The sequence below is a fragment of the Mesoplodon bidens genome (assembly GCF_964165515.1).
Source record: "Mesoplodon bidens genome assembly, chromosome: 12".
NCBI lineage: Eukaryota > Metazoa > Chordata > Mammalia > Artiodactyla > Ziphiidae > Mesoplodon > Mesoplodon bidens.
In genome coordinates this window covers 9,284,431-9,310,342 of record NC_138168.1, presented here as the reverse complement: position 1 = coordinate 9,310,342, position 25,912 = coordinate 9,284,431, and the positions used below count along the sequence as shown (strand labels likewise).

Genomic DNA, 25,912 nt, shown 5'->3' with positions numbered 1-25,912 from the left:
TTCTCTGTACTATTCAGGCCTCAGGCTTCAATGAAATGGGATTTAAAGGAAAACTCAGTGCTTTCTTCTTTATGGGATTCCTCTCTGGGGATTCCCAAATGCACAGAAATTTGCAACTAAGGGTAGCTTATCAGAAAGTGCTCATTAGAAGGTCTTTGAAGGAAAAAGGCATAGCTTTGATCCCAGCACCATTGTACGGTGACTGCCCTTGGCCACAGGGCAAGTTCCTTTGGGCAGGGACTTTCATATGTTCGCCAGTTATTACCGTGGTGGATGAATGCTGACTCTTTTGGGTTACACACATAGAAGATGGAAAGGTTCAATCCATCATCAGCCACTTGCTGGCTACATGGGTGAATCTTCCCTTTGCCTTTTGTGAAATAACTAAACCAGCTGCGAGGGAGGAAGCCCCGCCTCCTCCCACCTTCTCCAGCTCCCTGTCCCTTGGAAGATGGCACAGTGGCTTCTCACTATAACTAGGAGCCCTTTTGGATATTAGATTTATCCATTTTGATTTATATAGAGGAATCCATAAAGGTTTTTGCTATTTATTTTTAACTTTTATGAAATCCATATTTGGCTTTCTAATTCTGCTGTCCTCCAACCCTCCCGTTTAGGCATTACTCATGTCCTGGCTGGCTCACGACAGCCATTCTTGGCAGACCTCGTCCATCTATCCATCCATCCATCCACCCAGTCATTCAATACTTCTATGAGTTCCAACGTATTAAAAGTTCAGACTTTTTGGAATTCACCAAGTATCAAGAAAGAAGTAGAGTAAGGTAATGTCCCAGGTTGCCCAGTGCTCTCTGGCCTCCCCTCTTGCTCTACCATTAATCAGTGTAAATTTGGCTCCAGTAGGGACTGGAACCCATGTTAGCACCATCTCATTTCTATTGCTATTGGCTTCTTAGAGGAAAAGCTACATAGCCAAACTGGTTGTGAGAAATTAGTGAAATAATTTTAGTTGAACCTCCACACAAATACCTTGTCATGGCACTTGTCCTTGTTCCCACTGGTACCCTCCTCAGATCACAGATTAGTAGTCAAGTTGCTAATGACGATGTTACAATATTAACCACTAACTTTTATTAGTCAGCTACAGTGTGTTGAATGTTATGCTAAGTGTTGGTTAATCCTCACAACTGTTACTTTACTATCTCCATTTTCCAGTTGTGGAGATGGAGTGCTGCTGTTAGTGAAACTGAACAGGACCCTGTAAGGCTCCTGGGCACGGAAACCTTTCTGTGTCCCTGTTTCTTGTTTATAGGGAATACACTCCAGCCTCCATGACCTTCCCTGAGTTCCAAAGGGCAGGTTCAAACAGACGCTAATCAGGGAAGGGAGGGGATGGCGAGACAAGGGAAGAGCAGTCAAGAAACAACAGTGCAGCCTTGGGGCAGGGTCCTGGTTCCGCCTCAAGGGATACACATAACAATGTCTTTCAGCTCTTCTGCAGAACTGAAACCCCCAACAAATGGAAGATGTTAGCATTCTTCCTTCTGGGGAAGATCACAGTTGATAACCTCGAGAAACTCATCAAGGGACCACCTGAGGCCAGATTAAAGGAATGTAGGCCCTGTACACACCTCAGTCCTTATCAGCAACCCTGCCCTTGAACCATTTCTATAAAACTCCTCACCAAATCCCCCCCCCCCACCACCACCAGGTTGGGCCACACAGTTTTGAGAGGCACGAGCCTGCTGTGTCCCCCTTTGTCTGGCAAAGCAATAAAACTATTCTTTTCTACTTCACCCAAAGCCCTGTCTCTGAGATTCGATTCTGCACTGGTGCACAGAGGCAGATTTTTTGGCATCATTAGAACACAGGATTCATGTTCAGGACCATAGCCCTCCAAGGTCATGGTTTTCTGCTGTGCTTCCTTCCAGTGTCCCTAGGGTCCCTTACACATCCCTGGCAAATACATTACCAGCTTCCTGCCCTCTATCTAAGAGGGACCCAGTTTTCCCCTTCCTCAACTTGGCTCCTTACTTTACCTTCTCCTATTGTTGGATGGGTCTCTAAGTAGCCTGTCAGCTCCCGGGGAGGAAAAAAGGGAGGGGGTCGGGGCCTTGTCTCTCTTATGCTAAGTTCTCCCTATATATGTTCCTGTTTTCAATTGACTGAAAAGAATTGGTCTTCTGATTTTAACTGGAAGGGATCCCCTGGTAGTTTTCAGGGGAAGAGGCAGTATCTTACTAGCATTTAGGAGGTCTTTGATTTCTTAGGGGTCGGGAGGGCTTGCTTAGCTGCTTGTGTTCAAAGGTAAGCACTCCCAGGCTCAGTGCCTTCAGGCTCTCTGTCTTCTTAATAATCCTGTTTACTGAGGTAGGAGGCAATTTTCTTAAATTTGTTCAAGGCTCCACTCCATCAAAGAGAAGTGTCTCCCAACTGAGCCTTTTTGTTTGCATTTTGCCCAAGGCCTTTCCCTATGCCTTCATTGTTAGTCCCCAGGAAGCCAGGGAGGATGTTAAAGATCCACCTCACTAATTCATAGCCAATTAGGAAGTTTGTTCTGAACGCAGGTCGCTTTTCCAGTAGATTTGGAGCCTTGCCCCCTTGCGCTCCAGGGAATTAAAAAATTGTCTTCAATTGGTTAGAAAACAGAATTTTGAAGCTAACGGTGGAAACAGTTCCCAATTTGGGCATAGCTGGTCATATTGGTACATACACTATGCTTTATTATCAGAACAAATGTTTGCTTTCTATTTTGTAGCTTCAGGCTCAGCCGCTGTATCTTTAAGTTTTTTTTCACATCTAACTACTTTGTTTTAACCTGCACAAGTGGCAGCTGATCTAGGGTATACAAATGGGAAGGGACATGATTTTCCTCTTGGGTGATGGTGAAGTGGCTTTCTTCCAAGTTTGAGTTTTGGTCTAATGATTATTTTTCTTTCCTCGGGAAACTGTCTTATTTTCATCCCGAGAAAGTGCTTTTGACTTCCGGCAAGATGTAAATTAGCTTGGCTGTGGGTTATGTTAAAAAAAAAATCTCTTAAGCACAGCAAAAGTTTTGTTCTGTGGGGAAACTAAAGAGCCCAGAGTGTGAAGCAAGAGGTGTATACTTGCTCTTTGCTTTTTTGATGTAGGAAAACTTTAACCTGCGTGTCTTAGGACCCTACCTTTCTACTACATTGATTCATAGCTTCTGAAAAGTTATCTTGTCAAGTGCAGTTTTAAACTGATTTTTGTGGCCTCAAAATTGACCTGCATGCTTAAGCAAACAAACAAAACCCAAACACTCCCAGTTTTCTGGGTTGGATTCTTTTACCTGGTTCAACATCGAGAGAGTAGCTATCTATTTCCAGATCAAGCTGTTGTGCTGCCGCAGAACGAAACTCCTCCAAGACCCCTCGCACAGCCTTGGTGAGGTTATATGGCACTGATTTAGCAAACTTCATTTTGCTATTCACGATCACACTCCCATTTTTGAAGTTAAGTATTTCAAGTTGCTTAAAACCTGTGAGATTGGATCGTAGATATGGAACCAGCTGCAAAAATAAAAGATGGTTTACTCTTAACGGTGTTCTAAGTGCTCAGCTGCTGCTAATTCCATTTGTACTCACATTTCATATCTGAGGCATAAATTTCAGTTCCTTTTTCATGTTTGTGTTTGGATTGAACATGAGACCAGAACACCACCATTTAATGATCTATTTGCAGTGATTATGTCCCATATTTCCACTTTCCTGGGTATTGAGATGGATGGGCAGTGATTTTCTTCATGATAAATTGTGAGAACAGAGGATTGAAAAAAAATCTAGGTCAATGCTATCAGCCAAGAAGGGATGCCAGGCTGAGTTATTAAAAAAAAATCCAAGTAAATAAAAACGTGTTCCAAACTGAGCCCAGGAGCAGGCTGACCTATGCCTGGTAAAAAGGACATCCATTTAGAAGCAACCAATTTGAAATGATGTATTGAAATAAACAACAGCTGAAACATCAGCTCGTCTGTCTGTGCAGGATGCTTCATATCAACACAAATGTGGTGAAGTGGAAAGAGCAGAGAACTTGGCTGTCAGGAGACTAGGTGTCAGTCCTGTGACTGTCGCTAGCCAGCGGTGTGACCTCATCAAGCCACTTCACTACTGTTGTACCTCAGTGCTCTCACCTGAATTGTGAGGGAGAAGAAAAGTTGTTCCCTAAGGACCTTTCCCAAGTTATAATTTAATAATCTCAAAACGATGCCCCAGAGGACCAGAGGGTTGTGTTTCATGTTCTCACACCTGTCTCTTGTAAGCCACAGCCATCCTTTTTTTTTTTTTGGCTGCACTGCATGGCATGTGGGATCTTAGTTCCGTGACCAGGGAACCTGTGCCCCATGAAGTGGAAGTGCAGAGTCTTAACCACTGGACCACCAGGGAGGTCCCCACGACCATCCTTGGGATCACTTTTCAGAAATGTCTGAAACTCAGCGATGTCTGCTTTGTTTCTGGCCTTGAAAGCGAGCCCTCTCCTTCATGAACCAACACCCACGAACCCAGAGAGGACACAGATGCAAACTACAATCCCCCACGCTTGGCACAGATCTGCTTTTCCTTTGCCCCTGTCCCCACCCCACCAGAATTTTGACTCTGACCCAGACCCACATGTTGGTACCCCTTCCAGTAACTGCCACCCCCCCCCTCACCCCGCACAAGGTCATTGTGAAAATAAAAGGAAATTTTATACCAAGTGTGGAACCGCTCTCTCCTGTTTTCTCCCACCTACTTTGACTAGGCTCGTTCTCTATGTCTTAACATTGCTTTGGCCTCTGGTGGGAATTCCCTGTCCTCAGCTAGTGTGCAGACAACTAGCTGCTCCCTTCTCCCAAATCATTCTCCTCTTCTTCACAGGAAAGAGGCTGCCCAGCTAGAGACCACATTTCCCAGCCTCCCTTGCAGCAAGCTGTGGTCACGTGACCAGTTCCCACCAATGGAATATGAGTGTAAGAGATATGGGCAACTTTGGCATCACTTGCTTAGGAAATTGCTTGCCCTGGGCTTCCTCTCTTTCCCCTTCTCACAGTGGAAACAGGGATGTACTGGTGACCCAGCTTTGGCTCCATGAGTGAGGAAACACCCTTGGGGTTGGCAGAGTTATAAGATGAAGGGATTGCGAGTCCCTGGATGACATCATAGAGCAGAGCTGCCGCACCCACCCAGTGAAAGAGAAATACACTTGTACTCTATTTAAGTAACTGTATTCTTGATCTTTTCATTATGGCAGCCCAGCATGTACCCTAGTTAATACACCTGGGTTCGGTGCCCTGGGACTCTGTTCCTGAGATTGTCCCAATATCTACTCACCTCATTTGGGGGAGGAGGGAATAGCACAAAGTCTTACTTTAAAGTTCATCTGAAGCATTGGTGTTTATGTGGTTTTAATTTGCATAATGATTTAACTTATATGAAACTTACAAATATCTTTCCTCTTATTTTCAGAAATTCTGTAATCTTTGTGCTATGCATTGTGTACTTGAATTTCATTAGCCGTGACTGTGTAGAGGTTCATAGTTCAGCAGTTTTCACTGTGTATGTATTTCTACAAGAGTACATGTGAGTTTGGGGAGTGTTTCATAAATCAGGGTTATATGCCACCATGATTGTCTTCTCACTTTCTTTGTCAGGGCTTGGGATGCTAAGCTATTTAGTCAGTTTTTTTTTTTTTTTTTTGAGTTTTATGAGAATTTAAGGGGAACTAAAAAAACAAAGAATTCTTACACTTGAACTCTCAGCCTCATTTGTGCTGGACTTTTCTAGCCTTGAACCCTTTAGACAGATGGCTGGAAAACAGCATGTGGCATTATAACTTAGGAAAAGTCTGCTCACATTGTTTATAAATTCCAAGTTCAGTCCGTGAGTGGCTATGTATTATTCCTGGGAAAACTAAATCAGGAGGAACTATAATGAAAAGGTCTTAAAAAATTAGTTTGTTCCCAGGAAACTGGGCGGCAGTGGCCCATTGGATCTGTATCCATCTCAACGCACTAGCTGAATGCCGTCGGCAACAGCTATCTCAGAGGCTTGGCTCTTCCACCTTGCATTGCTCAAGACAGCCAGGGATTATATTATAAAATAACAGCCCCCCCCAAAAAAAAAAGGAGACACACAGATAGCTGTATGTGGTGTCCACTCACCAGCTGTGTGAATCGCTGCTCCAGAGCTTGGTACTCCAGCGAGCTCTTGTTGAACAGGTCAGTGGAGAAGGGCATGTTGGCCACACGCAGACTGAAGAACACCACCAGCTCTCGGGCCCTGGCGGCGACGGTCATGGTGCTGGTGGTGATGTACTGCAAAGCTGGGCCAGGAGTGATGTTCTCCAAGAAATGATCCTGGGTGGAAACATACCCACTGAATCCCAGTACCTCAGAGGATGCGTGAGTGCTGGCGAGATCCGTTCCGTCTAAGTCTCCGACTGTATCTTGACTGCTGATACTCAACCTGCTGTCTTCTGAAGATGCAGGTGAACGTGAAATTTCCTGAGCCAATTGGCTGATGGCAGAATAATCATCAGTGGGGATGGTTAGCCGTGGGATTAGTACTGTCTGGTCAAGGGAAATTATGTCTGTGGCACTTTGATCAGTCTGAGAAAAGAGGCTCGATGCAGTAAAAAAAGGTAGAGTTTCTGATAGGGAGGTAGAGGCCACAGCAGGTGGAGACCAAGAACTGTCCATGGAGGAAGCTCCTGAGACCAGTTCATTATGTCCAAGCATCCCCGCAAAGAATAGAAAGCAAAAAAGAAAATCCAAAGTTAAAATTAATTTTGGAAAAATAGCATTTGACTATCTTAATGTCATATTTTATTTTTAAATTTCTTTGATTTTATTCCAGTTTTATTGAGATATAATTGACATACCTCACTGCATAAATTTAAGATGTACAGCATGTTTTGACTTACTTCTGTAGTGAAATAATTACCATATTTACTATCATATTTTAAAAAGCAAATTGGTGGTAATTCCCTGGTGGTCCAGTGGTTAGGACCCCGTGATTTCACTGATGAGGGCACAGGTTCAATCCCTGGTCAGGGAACTAAGATCCCGCAAGTCACATGGCATGGCCAAAAAACAAAAAAGACAAATTGGTACAGAAAGGGCAGGCAGCCCTGTGTCCACACCTAGGGAGACAGAGGGTGGGTCTCTATAACGATTTTATTCAGGCCCAATACTTCTGGATATGTGAGACTAAAAGAGCACCAATTGCCTAGAATTACAGGAATTACTTACTGCCCAGTGAGACACAGCACATCTAGGGACCAGGTGGTAAAAAAGGACTAGGTCAGCAGGTGGTGGCACGCCACAGATGGCTTTGGGGTAGACTTGGATCCCACATCCCCATCTGGACCTCCCAGACAATTAGCTGTGCTCTTCAGGCCCGTAGTTTTATTCACCTTCCAATCATGAAAACCTGAATTTTATGTAATTGGATTTTTGGGGGGATCTCAGTTATCACATTTTGGTAGTTTCATCAATTAAAATTTAAATTATGCTTTTCCAAAATTGGATAATCTGACTGAATAACTTGCCTATTTGCAAAATGATATGGAGAGCGTGAAGATGTGGGTTACACATATAATTTGAACTTTGTATTGGCCATACAACTAAATATTGGGTAATACTTAAAGGTTTTTTTCATTCCTACATGATTATACCTTGATAATACCACCACTTTGCATTGCTTTCTTGAGTAAGTACATATTGAACTACTGAAGTCCATTCCCTTTTTGGTGCAAAATTAAAGTCAATAAGTATTTATGAACTAAGAAAGTGGTTATATGAAGCTTTCAGATAAAGATATTGGTGGGTTATTAAAATATTCCAATAAACCTAAATCTAGAGCCACTGATAGATATTATTTAAGGCATTAGGTAGATCAAAACAGGGAGCTTTCGGTGAATACTTTGGTGGTATTTTGGCAAATATGTGGGAAAGCTGTGTTAAAGTCCAAATGCTAAGCATGATGGATGGACTGTCTGGATGCAGATATAATCTTTGTACCCTTAGTCAGCTAATTTACTAGAGTGCAATCACCCAAACTGAAAATCTAAGTGATAAACAGCTCTGAAAGGTAGAATCATATTACTTTTATTAGTTTCTTAAAATAAAACCTTTCTGTGGAGAATTTAACCAGATTTCAGAGAAGCACCCCCTTTTCTTCCACCTGGGGCGGATGCCTGGGTGTGTCTACCCATAATTCACTCAACTACAAAGAAAGATCTTTGTAACAACCAAGATCTTTCTAGATATACACTCGCAGTTTTATTCAAATCTCTATTGACATGGACTGAATGTTTGCATTCTCCCAAAATGTATATGTTGAAATCCTCATCTCCAATGTGACAGTATTTGGAGGTAGGGTCTTTGGGAGGTAATTAGGTCAGGAGGGTGGAGCCCTCATGAATGGGATTAGTGTCTTTATAAATAACAAGAGACATACGAGAGATGATCTCTCTCTCTCTCTCTCTCTCTCTCTGCCATGTGAAGATACAGAAAGAAGGCATCTGTGTGCTAACCAGAAAAAGCCCCTCACCAGGAACTGAATCAGCCAGCAATTTGACCTTGGACTTCCCAGACTCCAGAACCGTGAGGAAGAAATTTCTGTCATTTAAGCCACCCAGTCTATGACGTTCTGTTATAGCAGCCCAAGCTGACTAAGACAATTGCCCTTAAATCTGTGCCTCACTCACTACACCCTAAACCTGGCCCTGCTGGGGTGCTACCTGTCACACATGCACAGAGGGTGTGCTGAGATTAGGTTGAGAGGAAGAAAGAAGAAAGAGAAAAGGGCCAGGCTGTCTATGCAGGAATTCATGAAAGGAGGATGCTATGGAATTGAGAGAAAATATCCCAAAGTGGACTCATGGTCTTAAGAATTATTATGGTGAAGTCTGAGGAAAAAAAACAAGGTCCACTGAATCCTGGGCAAATTGGCTTTGAATTGGTGGTGAGGCCCTTGAAGACAGATCCAGATGGGAATCAGCATAAAGATACTTTATTGTAGATCATGGGTTTGCCAAGAAAACTTGAAATTGGGAAAATGGCCTTAGAGTAGAAAAGAATGACACCTGTAATATAACTTGTCCTGATCAAGCATAGTAGATATCAATAAAGAGGACTGAAATATACCATTTCAGGGTTATTGCTATAAACTGCATAACATGTCAAAGTGGATCTCTGGCCCAGCCTGTGCTTCATAAGAGGAAATGTTTTCAATGAGGAGAGAAAAGGAGAATGCCCTGGGGAGAAAGGAATTGAGAAATTCATTAATTTGGGTATGAAGGCTGTACACTTAAAAAACAAACACGAAACAAACAAAACAAGCCTACAAACCAACAAAGCCTCAGATGAGTCTCATGAAAACAGGAAGAGTTTCATATCTTTCGTATATGATGAAACAATGAATTAAATTGCTCCAGAAACGAGCCTTCTAATGTAGTATTTGGTCTCAGGGAAGTCATTTATTTTTCTTTTTTAGCCAGGAATTAAGGGCACCCATCAACCAGTCATGCAAAGCGGCAGCTTCCATTTTCCATAGTGAATATTAAGGCAGTTGGGGCCCAGTACTGCAGTGTTCGTTTCCTCTTTTTCTTTGCTTACACTTAACTTCCTCCTTGCCTCAGAAGAAGCTTCCTTGGGAGGAGCGTTGGCGAAAGGGTTCAGCTGGGCTGAAGCAGAGCAGGACCTCCCACAGGTCTTCCCCCATCCTCCGTCCCCCAGGAGGATGCGGAGGTCCTCTTTCTGGATTTCGGTTCGACATTAAAGCCTTGCCGAGTATTCTCACTCTCATTTGCCTGGGCAGTCATTCCACATATTCAGCTCTTAGAGCCATGCAGGGATGATGAGTAAAGTTTATAAGAAAGTTAGCAAATTGCAGGTACACAGCCCAGCAGCAGTGTGGCTTTGTCCAACTTTTAAGGTGACTCTACATCCTTGAATCAGTTCAACTCTTCCCCTTTCCTGAGTGAATAGGTGCTCCTTCCCACCCCTGGGCCTTGATCAGCAGTTCCTCTTTTAAATTGGTTCTCCTGGGAACCATCTGGTCCAGAAGCAGCCCCAGCTCCCTTTCCAGAAGGGAGAAGCCCCTGCCCCCCAGAACTGATGCGACCCCCGTCTTGCCCAACACCTCTCGCCACTGTTCTATTTCCAAGGTCTCTATCCTCGTGCAGCTACTCTTTGGCTGCTCTCCAGATCCCATGGTTAAAACAAATATTTCCCACAATTAAAAGGCCCTTTAAGCTATTTTGGTTGTATTCTTTCTATCTCATTTTCCTTCTTCTGGCCTCCTTCCTCCTCTCTACTGCCCAGTTCTCCCAGCTGTAATATTTCTTAATCTTTTTCTTTTTCTTCTTCTTCTTTTTTTTTTTTTCTTCGCGAGGCATGTGGGATCTTAGTTCCCTGACCAGGGACCAAACCCGTGCCCCCTCCAGTGGAAGCACGGAGTCTTAACCACGGGACCACCAGGGAAGTCAGGCTTGCTCTGTTTCTTGAATGTTTCTTCTCAGTTTCCTGTCCAACTACCTCTACTTAAATTTCTTATACAAGAGATACAGCAAAAAGTGGTGTACCTCACTTATGTAGTACCCTGAGTCACTCCTGCTTTCAAAGTTGAAGAAATTTACTGGAAGATCATTCAAGAATGTCACAAATAAATAGATGAAGGGCCTGACTAAAATGATTGCAAACTCCCATGGAAAGACTCACATCAATGGGGAGTTTGTCATCCTGCAGAATGAAGGTTTGGATAGAGAATCTAAAGGGATACATTTTCCTAAATTCTAAACATGCTCATTCAAAGCAAATAAACAAATACAAATAGAGGTATTCATTTACCTGTCTTCAAATGCTTTCATTTGTTCCATCTATAAATGAAGTTTGGTAAGTTTTGTAAATGCTGCCTTTGGATGACATTTTGTGAGCGTTTTATTAAAATTCTGTGGATTAGCACTTGTTTCAACATTCCAAATAGAATAAAGCTAATACACATGCTCTGGCAAGGATTTTACCTAACTTGACAATACAGAGAACTTGCCACGTGGCACGGGAGAGTTGTTATTTTTCCATCTCATTCATTGCCAAGCAAAAAAAAAAAAAAATAGAGACAGAAGAAATTGAAAATCGTCTTATCTTTTGGCTTACTCAGTGGCCCAAAGACATTAAATTTTCTCTGAGTTTATAGAATCTAAAGACAAAGTTCCCATTTTCCTGACACTTACATTTTTAAGGTCAGATGAATGATGTGACCTGTCTCTTTGAGCAGAAGTGTATGACAATGACTGGTTTGCTCAGTTGCCTGTGGAGACTTCCTTCTAGAAACTGACCACTGCATGCAACTTGTTATTTCCTGATGCCTTTAGGAATGCAGTTTCATCTTCTTAAAACTTAAAAACTAAAGGAATTCATGGGACTTTCTATCCATGTAAATGGATAGAATTCCCTTGTAAATGCTTTTGCTATTTCTACCTTAAGGACTGCTAAAATGTCACTTTCCCTCAATGCAAGAGTTGCTTCTTTGATTACAGTGCTGATCGTATTGTAAACTCCTGAGTCTTCACAGCAGGACCCAAGGTGACATTCCTTCCCCACAGTCTCAGAGATGACCTTGTCAGCTCCTGGTTGCTCACTGGCCTCAGACCATTTGCACAACTGGTGCCTTATACTCTCTGTAAAAGTGGGCAAAAGAGAGTCAGAAATATTTGCCTTCCCACCCTAATTGTGATGTTACCTCGTGTGGGTCAAGATAAGAGGACACGAGACAGCAATCGTGTAGCTTTGAATACGCCATGTCCCAGTTGCTTCAGAAGTGATACAGGTGGGAACGGGTGACTATGGGATTGACTAGATGTCACTTTGACTGCCTCGCCCATGTCACCCTGGTGCCTCTCTCTCCGTGGCTTTCTTCTGCACAATGTTCTGTCTACTGTGTATTTCCTGCCCTCTTTTCTACCGTGGGCTTCTTCCAACTCCACAAATACCACCTATGATCACTGATGACAAACACACCTTCACATTATGACTAAGGGCATTCCATCAGGCAACCCTGCTTTCTCTCTGCACCAGCTGAATTGTCAAATTATGACCTGATTCTGCCCATTCTAATCCTGGCTTTGCATCTTTTCCTGCTGACCTAATGTATAAAGCACCCTCTGTTTTTCACCTACTATGCTGAGCTCATTCAAGACACACTATTATGGTTAATTTTATGTTAGTTAGGCCATGATACCCAGATATTTGGTTAAACATTATTCTAGCTGCTTCTGTGAAAGTATTTTTTAGATGAAAATAACGTTTAAATCAGTTGACTTTGTGTAAAACAAATTACCTTCGATAGTGTGGGAGGGCCTCATCAGTTGAAGGCCTCAATTAAAAAAAAAAGAAACCTGACCTCCCCAGAGAAAATGGAAATTCTGTCAGCAGACTCCTCCCTGGGTCTCTGGCCTGCCAGCCTACCTTGCAGATTTTGAACTGGCTAGCCTTCACAGTGGCATGGGTCAAGTCCTTAAAATCATTATGTTGACCTATTTATGTGGCACAGTTTTCTGTATTTATCAACCTCTTCTTTTCTCCTCACTGTAAAATACTCGACAGATCAATCAAAAGCATTGCTAATAATGGATACTTATCAAGCTTCCTCATTATGTAAATATGAACCAACAAAAATGGATGAAAGTGACCACGTCAAGGGTCTGAGAACAAGCTAAGGCTGGCATCTCCTGAAATGTGCTCACTGGTCGTATGACCATAAAGTGGCAAGAGGAAGACAATATCTGGACATCTGGGAGTGTAACCCAGACCAGCTCACTTGCATATAGTACAGACACTGCAGACACATAGATCACCACCACCCACTACTGAGCCCATAACAGACGCTGCTCAATCAGGCCAAACTTTCTTGCCGAAGCCATTCATGGCTTCAGAATTCTTCATAATGGTTTTACCTCTTAACTACCACTCAAACCAGTTCATTTTTGTCCAACTCCCCTTCTATCACCCAAGTCCAGGCCATCAACATTTCCAGCATGGATTGCTGTTAACACGCTTCTAAATGATTGCTTGCTTTTGCCCACCTCCAGCCAATTACTCACAATGCAGTCAGAAGATCTGTTTAAACTCAGATTTGCTGTGTCATTCCCAAGCTTAAGACCCTTTCAATGTTCTTAACAGGGCTCATAAAACTCGATGCTTCTGTTCATTAAAATGTTGAAAAGAGACTAAAGGGACCACTACTCTGCATAAAAAATTGGATCGTAACTTGAGGACGGAATTGGGAAGAGCTGGGAAAAGGGTGGTCACGGAGGAGAGGTTTGAGAGAATGAGGGCTAAAGAGCGCTGCAGCAGGGAGAGGGCATCAGGTCAGTTCAACTGGGGGCAGAAAGTCAGAAAACACATTTTCTTGGCAATTGCCACAATTTGGGGCAGGGCATTGAATTTCCCAAATATAAAATTTGGAGGACAGTACTATCTCAGCTTTGATCCAATTTGAGAGTTGGAAGGCCTTCACTTTTCAGTTTTCTCTGGGCATTGTGAAGATGGTATCTAGGGATGGAGCATAATTGCAAGCCCCTGTTGAATGGCCATCCCTTCCTTCTTTGAGATGAGATTTTCCCCATGGACCTCTGAACTACTTTTATTAGTGGCATATTCCTGCTGGGAAAATTTACTGTTTGGTCCTCAATTTAGAAATACAAGGAAGAGGAGGCAAACATGTTGACCTTAGTGGTGTAAAGTTCAGCTGAGTTTTTCTTACAAATCTTTCCAAGTCTTAATTATTATCTTTTCATCTTGAAGTGGAGGAAATTAAATAACATCTTGACCAGGCTCTTCTGGTTGAGAGTTAGGAAGTAAACTGTTTTGGCTGGGAGAGTGGCTTATTGCACATTTCCTCCACTTCATGCCTCCACATGAATCCTTGTGGTATTAATACATCCCATGCAGTGGAACTAATTAAAGTTGTTCAGCACTCTCTCTTTTTTTTTTTTTTGCGGTGCTCCGGACGCGCAGGCTCAGTGGCCATGGCTCACAGGCCCAGCCGCTCCGCGGCATGTGGGATCTTCCCGGACCGGGGCACGAACCCGTGTCCCCTGCATCGGCAGGCGGACTCTCAACCACTGCGCCACCAGAGGAGCCCTTAGCACTCTCATTTTGACAAAAGTATTTACCGATGAGGAATATCACCTTTCATGTGAGGCTGTCTCTGGAGATGCATGAGGACCGATACAGAGAGGCATATCCTCCAGGAGTTTACCGTCTGACACCAGAAACACTGATGGACCCAATAAAGTTGACAACAGTAACAAATAGTTATGAACCCCCAAGCATGTGCCAGACACTGTGCTCAGTGCAGGAATTTTTTTAAAAAAGGGATAAGAACACATTCTTTCACTTCAGGAAGTCATTCTTGGAGGGATCCCAGAGATGCATACCAATCATTTCAATACTGAGTGGTAAATGTTTGGTGGAGGTATATATACTTTTTTGTTTTAGAGTCAGGGAATAAATGGTAATTATGAGTCTTTTCAGGTAGCAGTTGGTAAAAGCTTCACAGAGTAGGTGGCATGTTGTCTGGAACTTAAAGTATGAGTAGGAGTTCATCAGGCTAGAAGGATGGATGGGTATTATGAGCACAAGAGAAAATAATTTGTGCAAAGCCACAAAGGCATGACTGTGGATGACATATTATGGCAATGGTGAGCAGAACGACCAGAATAGATAGCTGACCACTGTTTCTGTACCACTTAATTGGCTCTCTGTGAGCTGCTTTTTTAGGTAGAGCAAAAAGGGGAATAATCAAATTAACCCATCAACTCTTACTTTCATGGAGGTATTATGCTATAAATTCATTCATTTACTCCTTTAACTCATTTGATATATATTAATTGCCTGTCTAGATGTTCCACGCATCTGGCTTGACACTGAAGATGCTGCAATGAATAGAGACAGACCGAGTCCTTGACCTCATGGAATATGAGCACCTGGGTTCTCTAATGGGTTCATTCAGTTTAGCTCATATCACTGATTCCTTTCAATGGAGTCAAAGGCTGAGGCCAGATTAAGAAAAGTCAGAAACGTGTGGTGTTTTAACCTATTACCTAGATGGGGGATGTGATGGCTAATTTGACTGGGCCATGGGGTGCCCAGATATTTGGGTAAACACTATTCTGCGTGTGTCTGTGAGGGTGTCTCAGGATGAGATTAAGATCTGAATTGGTAGACTGAGTAGAGCAGTTTCCTCCCTAACGTGGGTGGGCCTCATCCAATCTGTTGGAAGCCTGAATAAGACAAAAGGCGAAGTAAGGTGGAATTCACTCTCTCTGCCTGTCTTTGAGCTGGAACACTGGTCTTCTTTTGCTTTTGGACTTGGACTCAGACTGGAACTTACACCACTGATGCTCCTGGGTCTCCAGCTTGCTGACTGCAGATCTGGGATGTCTCAGCCTCCATAAGCATGGGAGCCAATTCCTTATAGTGAATCTATCTCTATCTCTATATCTCTGTCTCTATCATCTCTATCTCTCTCTCTATCTCTAATCTCCTGTTGGTTCTGTTTCTCTGGAGAATCCAGATTAATGCAGGGAATTAAAGGCAAAACAATGTCCAATAGCAGAATAGCTCTGCCTAAAGTTTGCTTTTTCACCATTTAAGATATTGCAATTTAGGGCTTCCCTGGTGGCGCAGTGGTTGAGAGTCCGCCTGCCGATGCAGGGGACACAGGTTTGTGCCCTGGTCCGGGAGGATCCCACATGTCGCAGAGCGGCTGGGCCCATGAGCCATGGCTGCTGGGCCTGCACGTCCGGAGCCTGTGCTCCGCAACGGGAGAGGCCACAGCAGTGAGAGGCCCGCGTACCGCAGAAGGAAAAAAAAAAAAAAAGGATATTGCAATTTATTGAGAGATCTGGCTTACATCTTAAATGGAATGTCTAGCAAGTGAAAAACTAATTTGGGAGGGAGAACACTAAAGACCTTCTTTTTTGATAGGTCAGATCATCATTCTAACGAATGAAAAGGAAAATGTATTGCTGCCTACGCACGTGTAAACCAAACAAAACCAAACCACACAAAATTTCTATCCTAATGATATGATACCACTTTTGAACGAGTTGGATGCATGTTATGTGGAGAACAGAATGTTGAGTTTGTCCTATAGGTTTATGACTCATTTTTATGAAATAGGAATAATCTTAACAGATAACTGGCTCTGCAAGAAAGAATGGGATCAACTCACCTAAAAAAATAAAAATAGAAGACCTCAGAATTTGAGACCAGATAGACACCAATTCATTTAGTGTTCTAGAGGCACATTTTGCAAGTACTTTATCTCAGGGGATTAACCACTACATTAGACTACTTAAGCTGAGAGATTTCTATGAGTACTTGACTGAGATTTTAATGGCTTAGTGGGCCTTTGGTGACACTAACCTTAAAAATTTTCCAGGCTAGAATTATCTCAGAGATGCCAAGGTGCACAGCTTTGGAGTCCTGGTTGTAATCTATCTGTGCTGCGGAGAGACCCAGAATTTTTTGAGGGAGGGAAGCCTTGGTCCTGCTCAGAGCTGCTCTTTGTTTTCCTTCCCCTTTCTACATATATGAGTGGGATGCCTTTTTATCAGGGATGTTTCCTAGTGGGGTCTTCATTGGTCGTTGAGATATGTCCTTTCTATCCCTGGTTGGGCTGATTATGAAAACGTATGGATCTGCCTTTCATTGGCAATATAGCATATTTGCTGTCTAAGCCCAGGCCAACAAATATAGTGCTTCTTGGTCAATACTAGTCAAAAGCTCAGTTATGAGTGTAATTTTTATTTATGGGGCATTGACTGAAGGTTATACCGCATAGTCATTCCTCTGGATACCCTAAAATCAATCCTTGAGTTAAGGCAGACGGTCAGCACTTGTCCCTCATGGAACCACTGTAATGACCTGGGTTCAGGCATTCGTCATGCGTCTCCAGGGAGGGCCTTCTAGGAAACACCTGACACCAAGTTTATGCTGTAGGGACGCTGAGGTAGACAGAACGTGGTTCACCGTAACCCAGATGCTCCTTCTTAGGAGGACTCATAGGAGAAATTTTTTTCCCCTAAGCAGTTACCATGCTCTAAGCATGCAGGTTCCAAATTATGTGACAAATTGCATTGTCCTCACTGCACAGTCTGCTGAGAAGCTCAAAGCCAAATTCATGAACCACCTAAAGCAAACAAATAACGTTCTGATGTTTACTTTCTGAACAATTTTCCCTATGGAGTCATTTGATTTTTAAACAAATATTATTATGGTGAAACATAACATAAAATTAGACATTTTAAAGTGAATGGTTTAAATCATAAAATGCCAAATATAGAAAAGGAGTGATGGCAATATTCAGTTCAATATCGCCTTAATTCTGTTCTTCTAAAATTATTTATTAGTTATAAACCTCTGATGACCTCAGAAAAAATGAATGATTCAGTAATTGTGTTAGGAAAATTCACAGCGTTGCATAACCACCACCTCTATCTAGGTCCCAAACATTTTCATTACTCCAAGAGTCATCTGACCTATCTTTGTTTCATCTTTTCTTCCATTTTTCTTTCAGTTCTTTAAAATAAAATCTTATTGTATTTCACACAAGTCTGTAAACCATCATCACATTTTTTGGGGAATGAGGCAGGATTTTAATAACCAAATTATTAAAAAAAAACCTTAAGAACCAAGAATGACTCATCTTGCGGAAGCTAAATGAAGGAGTGTAAAGAAGGGACCGTCAATAGGAGCCCTGCGCCAGCAGTGTAGTAAAACAAAGATGGAAGTGAGGCTGCTAAATTGAAAAAAGATCTGTGATTTTTGTGAAAATTGTATCCCTGTAACGTGTGAAACCGTGTGAAAACTGTGGTGATTAGGAGGTGAGATTGTGAAGACTCAGAAGGCTAGACTATTAAAAAAATGACAAGGTAGTGAAATAGAGAAAGAAGAGGCTGTGGGATGAGGGAAAACAAGTTTGGGGCACTATATATTTTTTAAAATGATGGGGCTACTAAGCCAAACATAGTGTAATAGGTGGAAGAAACTTGAATGATGGTCTTGGCTTTGCCACCAGCTACATGGTGTGACCTTGAGCAAGGCACTTCCCATCTCTAGCCTTGGTTTTCTTACCTGTGAAACATACAGCTTAACGAGAGTATGTCTAAGAGCCCTTCCAGCTTTAGTGTTCTATGGTATATTCATGCATGGGAGGAATGTATACAAAAAATGAAAATAGTAAAGCAATTTTGAAAACACAATAATACTTTCAGCATAGATGTACTATCATTTTTATTAATATACCCAAAATGCTGATCTTATAATAAGGTTTTTTGATATCATAATGAAAGAAAGGAATGCAGTGAGCATTTAATATCATTCATGTCACCAAAAGGTGGTCTGTTTTATCCAACCAACTTTTAAGTGATTTAAAAGTCAAAATAGTGGTTGTTGTGAATTGTGGTTGATTATCAATGGCCATAAATGCTTTGCTACTTCTTCCATCAAGAGATAAGTTCTATGTTCCCTCCTCTTTAATCAAGATGGACGCTATGGCTGCCTAACCATTAGTATGTGAGGAAGTGACACTGTTTCTGGGCCCTGAGGAGATTGGGGCCTTCCACTTTTTTCTCTTGTGATAATGACTCCTTGAACCCAGCTACCATGCTGAGAGGAAGCTCAAGCAGCCCCTCAGAGCGGCTGCACAGTGGAGAAATGAGGCCTCCAGCCAACAGTTCTGGCTGACCACTGATTTGTCAGCTGTGTGAGTGAGCCCTCTTGAAAAAAGATCTTCAATACCAGTTGAGACACTCTAGTTGTCACAACATGGGGCAGAGAAGAGCTGTCCCTACTGATCCCTGTCCAAATTTCAGATTTATGGGCAAAATAAGTGATTGTTGTTTTAAGGCACTAGCTTTAAGGGTGATTTGTAATGCAGAAATAGATAACTGTATCATGCGGTTAATATTTAGTCACTGGTAATCATGTAAACCAAATATACTCTGTATAGGTGGTTCTGCTATCATGCCATACATGTTTTTGTGAAAAACCTTGTACTCAGTAAAGTACAGTAAAGTAAATTGCCTACTAATTTCACACAAGGTTTATGAGGAAAATAGGAATGAGGTAGACCACCAAAACCCATAGAATTTTGTAAAGAGCCCTAACTAAAACAGAAACAATTTTATTAAAAATATCAGCCACAAAAAATCTTCCCTGGCATTTCCACTTAGAATCAGAGAGCATCCTTATCAGCCTTATATCCTGGGGTTCACGCTTCCTTAAAGACATTTTTACTTATAGTTTCACCAGGGAGCTGTATAAAGTGGGAAGCACAGAGGTGCCTAAAGCCACTATATCTACTACTTCTTGCACTAAAAAAAGACTCTTCTGCAGAATATTCGCTTTTTTAAATAAGGTCTTCATATATTGATAAAGATTTCCTCTTTAACTGTGAGAAAGTTTGACCCTATTGCCTCAAAAGTAAACATTCTTGAAAATTCAGAAGTGAAGCAGGAACCTCAAAAAACTAAAAATAGAATTACCAAATGATCCAGCAATCCCACTCCTGGATATATATCCAGACAAAGCTATAATTTGAAAAGATACATCTACCCCTATGTTCATAGCAGCACTGTTCACAATAGCTAAGACATGGAAACAACCTAAATGTCTATCGACAGATGAATGGATAAAGAAAATGTGGTATATATACACAATGGAATACAACTCAGCCATAAAAAAGAATGAAGTAATGCCATTTGCAGCAACATGGATGGACTTAGAGATTATCATAATAAGTGAAGTAAGTCAGACAGAGAAAGACAAATATATGATATCACTTATATGTGGTATCTAAAATATGACGCAAATGAAACTATGTATGAAACAGAAATGGACTCACAGATAGAGAGAACAGACTTGTGGTTGCCAAGGGAGAAGGGGGTCAGGGAGGGATGAATTGGGAGTTTGTGGTTAGCAGATGCAAACTAGTATATATAGAATGGATAAAAAACAAGGTCCTACTGTAGAGCACAGGGAACTATATTCAATATCCTGTGATAAACCATAATGGAAAAGAATATGAGAAAGAAAGTATATATATGTATAACTGAATCACTTTGCTGTACAGCAGAAATTAACACAACATTGCAAATCAACTATACATCAATTAAAAAAAATAAGTCACTTATTTAAAAAGTAAAAAAAAAATAAAAAAGTGAACTAGGAGGATTTCAATGTTTACTGACATCCTTATTGACCAATTACACGTGTGCTCATTGGCACTAAAGAGACACACATAGCAGAAGAGACAGTATCCGGGGTCAGCCTGTATATGGCGAATAGGAATACAAACACTGATTGTAAGAGCCCAATCCTCTGTTGCCATAGCCCCTTGTCATGGACGTGGGCCTTAGGACCTACCTTGTCCTGACAGACTCTCAGGTTTGATGGCTGTTCTGGGTGGGCAGCGGTTGGTGCTGCTTTGGTTTCAGCTTCTTTCACCAGATCCATCAGGAAAGGGCTGTCAGTGCTCTCTGTGGGACTGGGGATGAGAGCTGAGGAAAAGATGCTGAGGGTGACCACCTCTTTAGAAGAAGGTGGTTCAGTGGACAGCTCTTCTGTTGGAAACAGTGGTGGGACCCAACCTTCTCCTGGGTGGAGGATGACCTTATCACTGGTCTTTGAGATAGTGTCATAGATGGATTCCTCAAAGAGGATGTTGTCATCTAACACAGACTCTGTGGGAAGTAACTCACCAGGTAGACTCTGTCCTGCTCTGTCCACTGTCTCCAGCATGGGTTGACCAAGAGGAAGTTCTGGACTCAGAGTAGCAACCTGAAGAAGGAATTTAGGACAGATGTTGACAAGGGACCTTTCTCTGTATATGAGAAGGGTTATACTCTGTATTTTTTCTTTTCATTTAAATTTAAGCAAATCATTTTGTGGTTGACTTGAATCTATTGTGGATTCTGATGTGGGTTCTGATACAGAAACATGTCGTGAAAGGAAAACATGCATTGATACGGTAGTAAAATACAATCTCTTGGCTGAGTCAGCCTGTATAGGGTTAACTGATATGCAAAATACTTTGAAACGTGTGTCAATCATATTTGAACTTATGAATTTTTTTATTTAAAAAGGGAATAAATCTTAGTGCTTCCATTTATGAACACCGTAGTGACAACTTTTGGCATAAATTAAATGGACATACCTTTAAATGAAATACAAAAGTTATTACTGAATTCATTATTTTTTACTTCCTAAGATATTAATTTATCCTTACAACCCCCATAAATAAATATATAGATAAGACCTTAAGACTTAAGAACAAACTTATAAAGTATCTTTATGTTATATTTATTTCAGAAAGTCAAAGTTAAATAATATATTCTGCTTTAAGTATTTTTTCAGTTCACGAACATGTATTTCTTTTATCAAAAAAGGCAATTCCTGACTCTAATTGAAACAGAGCTCTAACTATGTTGAAGGAAATTTTGCATTTAAGGATATTTGAAAAGCAAGTTGTGTTATATTTTATTAATACAGATAGTGGAAGTGGGTAAGCAAGTACTGCCTGTAAAAAAAAGAAAAGAATTTATTTATTTCTTGAGTGTAGTTGACTTACAATGTTGTGTTAGTTTCAGGTGTACAGCAAAGTGAATCAGTTCTACATATACATATATTCATTCTTTTTTAGATTCAGAAAAGAATTATATTTAGCATTGCAGAGGGGATCTTGCTCTGTTCAGTCCTTAAGCTGATTTTTTCTGATGGAAGATTTCGAGGCTTTGTTCCTATTTGAAGAACACAAGGACAGCAAACTCACCTTTGTGGTATCAGCGAGGAGAGTGGGCGGCTCCGATTGGGTGTCAGGATGAAGAGCTGGCAAAGACCCAACAATTTCTGTGGGTGAAAAATCACAAGGTTTGAGTGTTTCTTTTTCTTTTTTTCTTTTGTGGTTGGAGCAGTAAAACAGTGAAGGTTGGGAAATGTGGCGATAATCAGTTCTTAAGGAGTGGTACAACAAATCATCAAGAAATCAGCATCAGATGCACTAGTGGTCATTGATCTGAGTGATCTGCTGAAGGATGGATGCAAGGGATGCATCTTGCAAGTCTATGGGATAAGAACAGTTATTAGGGTGGATTTTTAGGGTGTTTAGTTTTGTTGTACACATTTGGACCAAGCAGGCCAACTGATTGGCTAGGCCAGTGGGGACAAAAATATAACTAAGTTGACAAAGAAAGAAATGGCTAGAATAAATACTGGAACCAAGGACCGAATGTGAGTCCTTGCGAGTCCTACTTCTACCCTGAAGCCCACTTCTCAGATTATCCCAAAGGGTTCAACCAAGAGACCAACCCAGAGTACCAGATGCTCTCAGAGATGAGTCTGAAGTTTTCACTGAACTTTCCTTGTCTAGACATTCAAAAGTGAACCAAGAGGATTTTAATGTTTACTGACAACTTTAGTGACACACCGTACATCTCATCCCAAGGGATCTTTGTAAAGTTTTCCAGAGTTGAGTTTGACTCTCTAAACTACAGAAACAGAACTGACAGAGAATGCCAGTTTCGTGCCATGTCACATTAAAATGGCATTTCTAGTGCTCATCTGTTATGCCAAGAGTACTGGGTGAAGAGTTCCAGGCTCCTGGGTCCCTCAGGCCCCCTCTGAGGACCCTGAGTGAGCCTGATTATCTGTTGATTTCTTTAGATCCACGCTCTTCTCTCCCCACTACTCCCTGCCCTGGGAGGTTGACTTATATGGACCATATCCGTGGTTCCTTGCTCCCCGTCTTTGGGATGGCTTAGATCATTAGGCATCCCTTCAGGCCTGGAGGTACTAGTGGGGCCTTGGTGCTTCTAGCCCCAGGGAACTGTCCTAGTCCTCTGGGCATTAGGGGAACCTTTATAAATAGTCCCTTTATGAAACTCTTTGCAAATTATCCTAATTCAAATGTGCCATCTGGAACCTGACCCATTTACAAGATGAGGGAATCTGGGCTGTGCCGGGGGAACAGAACTCTCCTCGGGTTCTTCTCTCCACCTGGGTTCCACTGGGTGACTGTGGTCACGCTGGGCTGAGCTGAGCCTCTTGGCTTCCCTAGAGCTATTTTTGGTGTGAAGTGGTCACGAAAGGCTCCTTGAATGAGACCCAGGGGGTAGTGAGGATAGACAGAAATGATAACCATCCGTGATTGGCCTGTCACCAAAATGATTGACTCTACAGGACCCAAGTTAAAATGACAGTGACTAGGAGACAGTCACACCTCCTCATCTCTCTGTCAGATTGAGGATAAACTCAGACCTATGAAATCACCCACTGACCATCAGTGAACTGAATTGACCCCATATCCAAGGACTGGTCTTCCTCCAGTGCTTTGCTGATCAGCTTTCTGAGGTCTAAAGCTGTGGGGTAGATTTCCATTTGCTTGTCTTCCTCCGTCATTCCATGAAGGTCTCCTTCACTTTCAATTTTGTTGGAATCAAAAGACAGGAGGTCACCTGCAGGGCTTTTTGCTTCTGCCTTGTCTCTCTGAAAGATGGCTGTAAGTTGCATCTCTGTTGAGCTTGACCTGTAGATCGCAGAGGACACATCACATCCAAAGCCATTGTTACATGCCTTATAAGGAGAATCACTACATTGCTACAAAGCTTCAGGACAGCTTCAACCTCTTTCCTGACGGACTTTTAATGAATGTCATACACTTGAAACTAATTTCAGTGTTTGTCAGAAATTTGAAAGGTAGAAAAAGAATTGACATATATTTCAGCTCTGAAATAGAATGTATGATGGGACTGAAATCCAGCTTGAAGAGAGACTATTAACTGGATCAAGTGACCATAAATTTTCACTTCAGGTCTTTGTGAAAAAGTCAATTGTCAAGAGTTGCTGGTATTGATCAGTGTTTTCGTGGTCTTATAAGCGCCAATCAGCAAGAAGGATGAATTGTCTTTTTTTTTTTTTTTCCTACAAGTAGCCTCCTGTAGGATATAGCAGGGGGACAACAATATGTACGTGTTTTAGCCAAGTCAAAACTTCAGTTCTCAAGGCTATTTCTTTTCTACTTTTTTTAAGAAGTACTTTTTAATAAAAAAATACAACACTATATTAAACATAATCTCTTCTTCCCTCAAGTTGCTTTTAAAATAACATCTTTGAAGGAAGATGTGAGAAAGGGAAGTAGTTCATGATTAACTGTATTTGTTATCATATTCATTGAATCAGCGCCTTTACTCATGTAAACATGAAATAGGATCCTCTCTAGCTCTGTCCTCTAGGACCAGGTTTTACCTCTTAGTTTATGTCATAAATCCACACAGAGGGGTACAAAAATGTTTTAAAGGCCACAGGAACCGATAATGTGTATTCTTGGCAGTTCTTCGGGTCACACGGGCAGTCAGAGTCTACAGCTGGTTATTTCCCCAATTACAGGAGCCAAGCTAGATATAGTGGGCCCTTTCCCCATTCACACTGACCTGGGAACCACGTGGCAAATTAGTTCCTCTGCTTTATTACAGACTTAGGCGGCTTGCATGCACAGTGTGCATCCAGACTGACAACTTCCCAGCACAAATGACATTTAAGAAATTGTTGAAACATACTTGCATCACAGATATGTGTCTTTATGTTTTTCTTTTGAAAAGCTTTTGAGTTTTATAGAGCACACTTCCGCTGATCAGGTCACTGTTTACCTGCTTCTCCACGTAGTGATTTTGATTTGAGTGTTCTTTTCTACTACTGAGCAATTGATCAAATACTCCCATTTAAATAAGACACCAATAAAAAGACACTGGCTTATCCCAGACTTTATATGTAAAAATAATCTGCAGGAGTTTAGCACATAAATGTGTGTGTGGGGGGAAATGTACTATATTTCAAAACATTAAAAAAAAGTTCAAATTACCCATCTCTTTCTTTCTTCGGTCTTCATTTCATCATACCCAATGGGAACATGCAAGGGAGAAAGAATTTTCATGAAATTTTTGAGACATTTGATGAATCAATCACATACAAAAAAAAAGTTTCATTGTCTCACATGTTGGTTCAGAGCTTTGAAGGAAACATATAAACTGCCATCAGACTTTGGATAGAAGTTTTGAGACCCATATGAATCTCAGGAAGTAAACATTATTCTATGATGTTTCTTATTAGGATTTGAGCCTTAGTTCAAAGATTTTAGGTACTTAAACTCTTTGATTTCCTTATATTCCTTTTACAGAGGCTTCAAATATATCCTATACATCTTAGGTTTTCCGTGGGGTGCTGGTGCCAGGAAGTTGTTTTAAAAAGTATTTTATAAATGGGTTTCTCATCCCCTTAGTTTATTCCTGAAGGTAATTTATCTGAGACCAGATGCTGGAACTGGAGTTTTGTTGACTGTTTTTGGAAGTGCTTTAGTCAGTAAGCCTTGAGGGGATGGAACAATTCACCATGCAACAGGTTGCAGGAAAAGCAAACACCTGTTTACCGAGTGGGTGGTCTGTTGCAGGCAGTTTACATGCTGCTTCATTTAATCTTTTCAACAACACGATCACCATTTTATAGATAAGGGAAGATGCAGAGAGAGGGAAAGCTGTCAGTGGGAAAGTAGCAGAACCGAGATTCCAACCCTGGCCTGGAAGACCATAAACCTGGACTCATTTTGCCACGCCACCACCTGTTTGTGCCAGAAAAAAAGGCCATTTGGTCACCAGACTGATGACAACATTTTGGACTTCTCTGGTCGTATAACGTGGATTTAGTTTAGAAGCTCATCTGTCTTCACTCACTGTAGATTAGTTTGCATTGTCGAGAGTTAAATGCAAATGGAACTATATCATACTCCTTTTTTGGGGGCATCTTTCACTCAACATAATTATTCTGAGATGAATCTATGTTGTTGTGTATTCCAGTAGTTCATTCTTTTGCTGAGTAGCAGTCTATGGTAAGAAT

The 25,912-nt window shown here is 41.5% G+C and overlaps 1 protein-coding gene across 1 annotated transcript in view; it reads right to left on the bottom strand.

Annotated features, from left to right (window-relative positions):
* Positions 1–25,912, bottom strand: part of IMPG1 (interphotoreceptor matrix proteoglycan 1) — a gene marked incomplete at both ends in the record, with an annotated part of 86,778 nt that overhangs the window by 21,841 nt on the left and 39,025 nt on the right. Inside the window, 6 exons of the mRNA XM_081250869.1 lie at positions 3,272–3,491; positions 6,119–6,647; positions 20,727–20,809; positions 21,801–21,877; positions 23,305–23,552; positions 24,885–24,905. Coding sequence (XP_081106995.1) covers positions 3,272–3,491; positions 6,119–6,647; positions 20,727–20,809; positions 21,801–21,877; positions 23,305–23,552; positions 24,885–24,905 — 1,178 coding nt within the window. The remainder of the gene's footprint in view (positions 1–3,271; positions 3,492–6,118; positions 6,648–20,726; positions 20,810–21,800; positions 21,878–23,304; positions 23,553–24,884; positions 24,906–25,912) is intronic.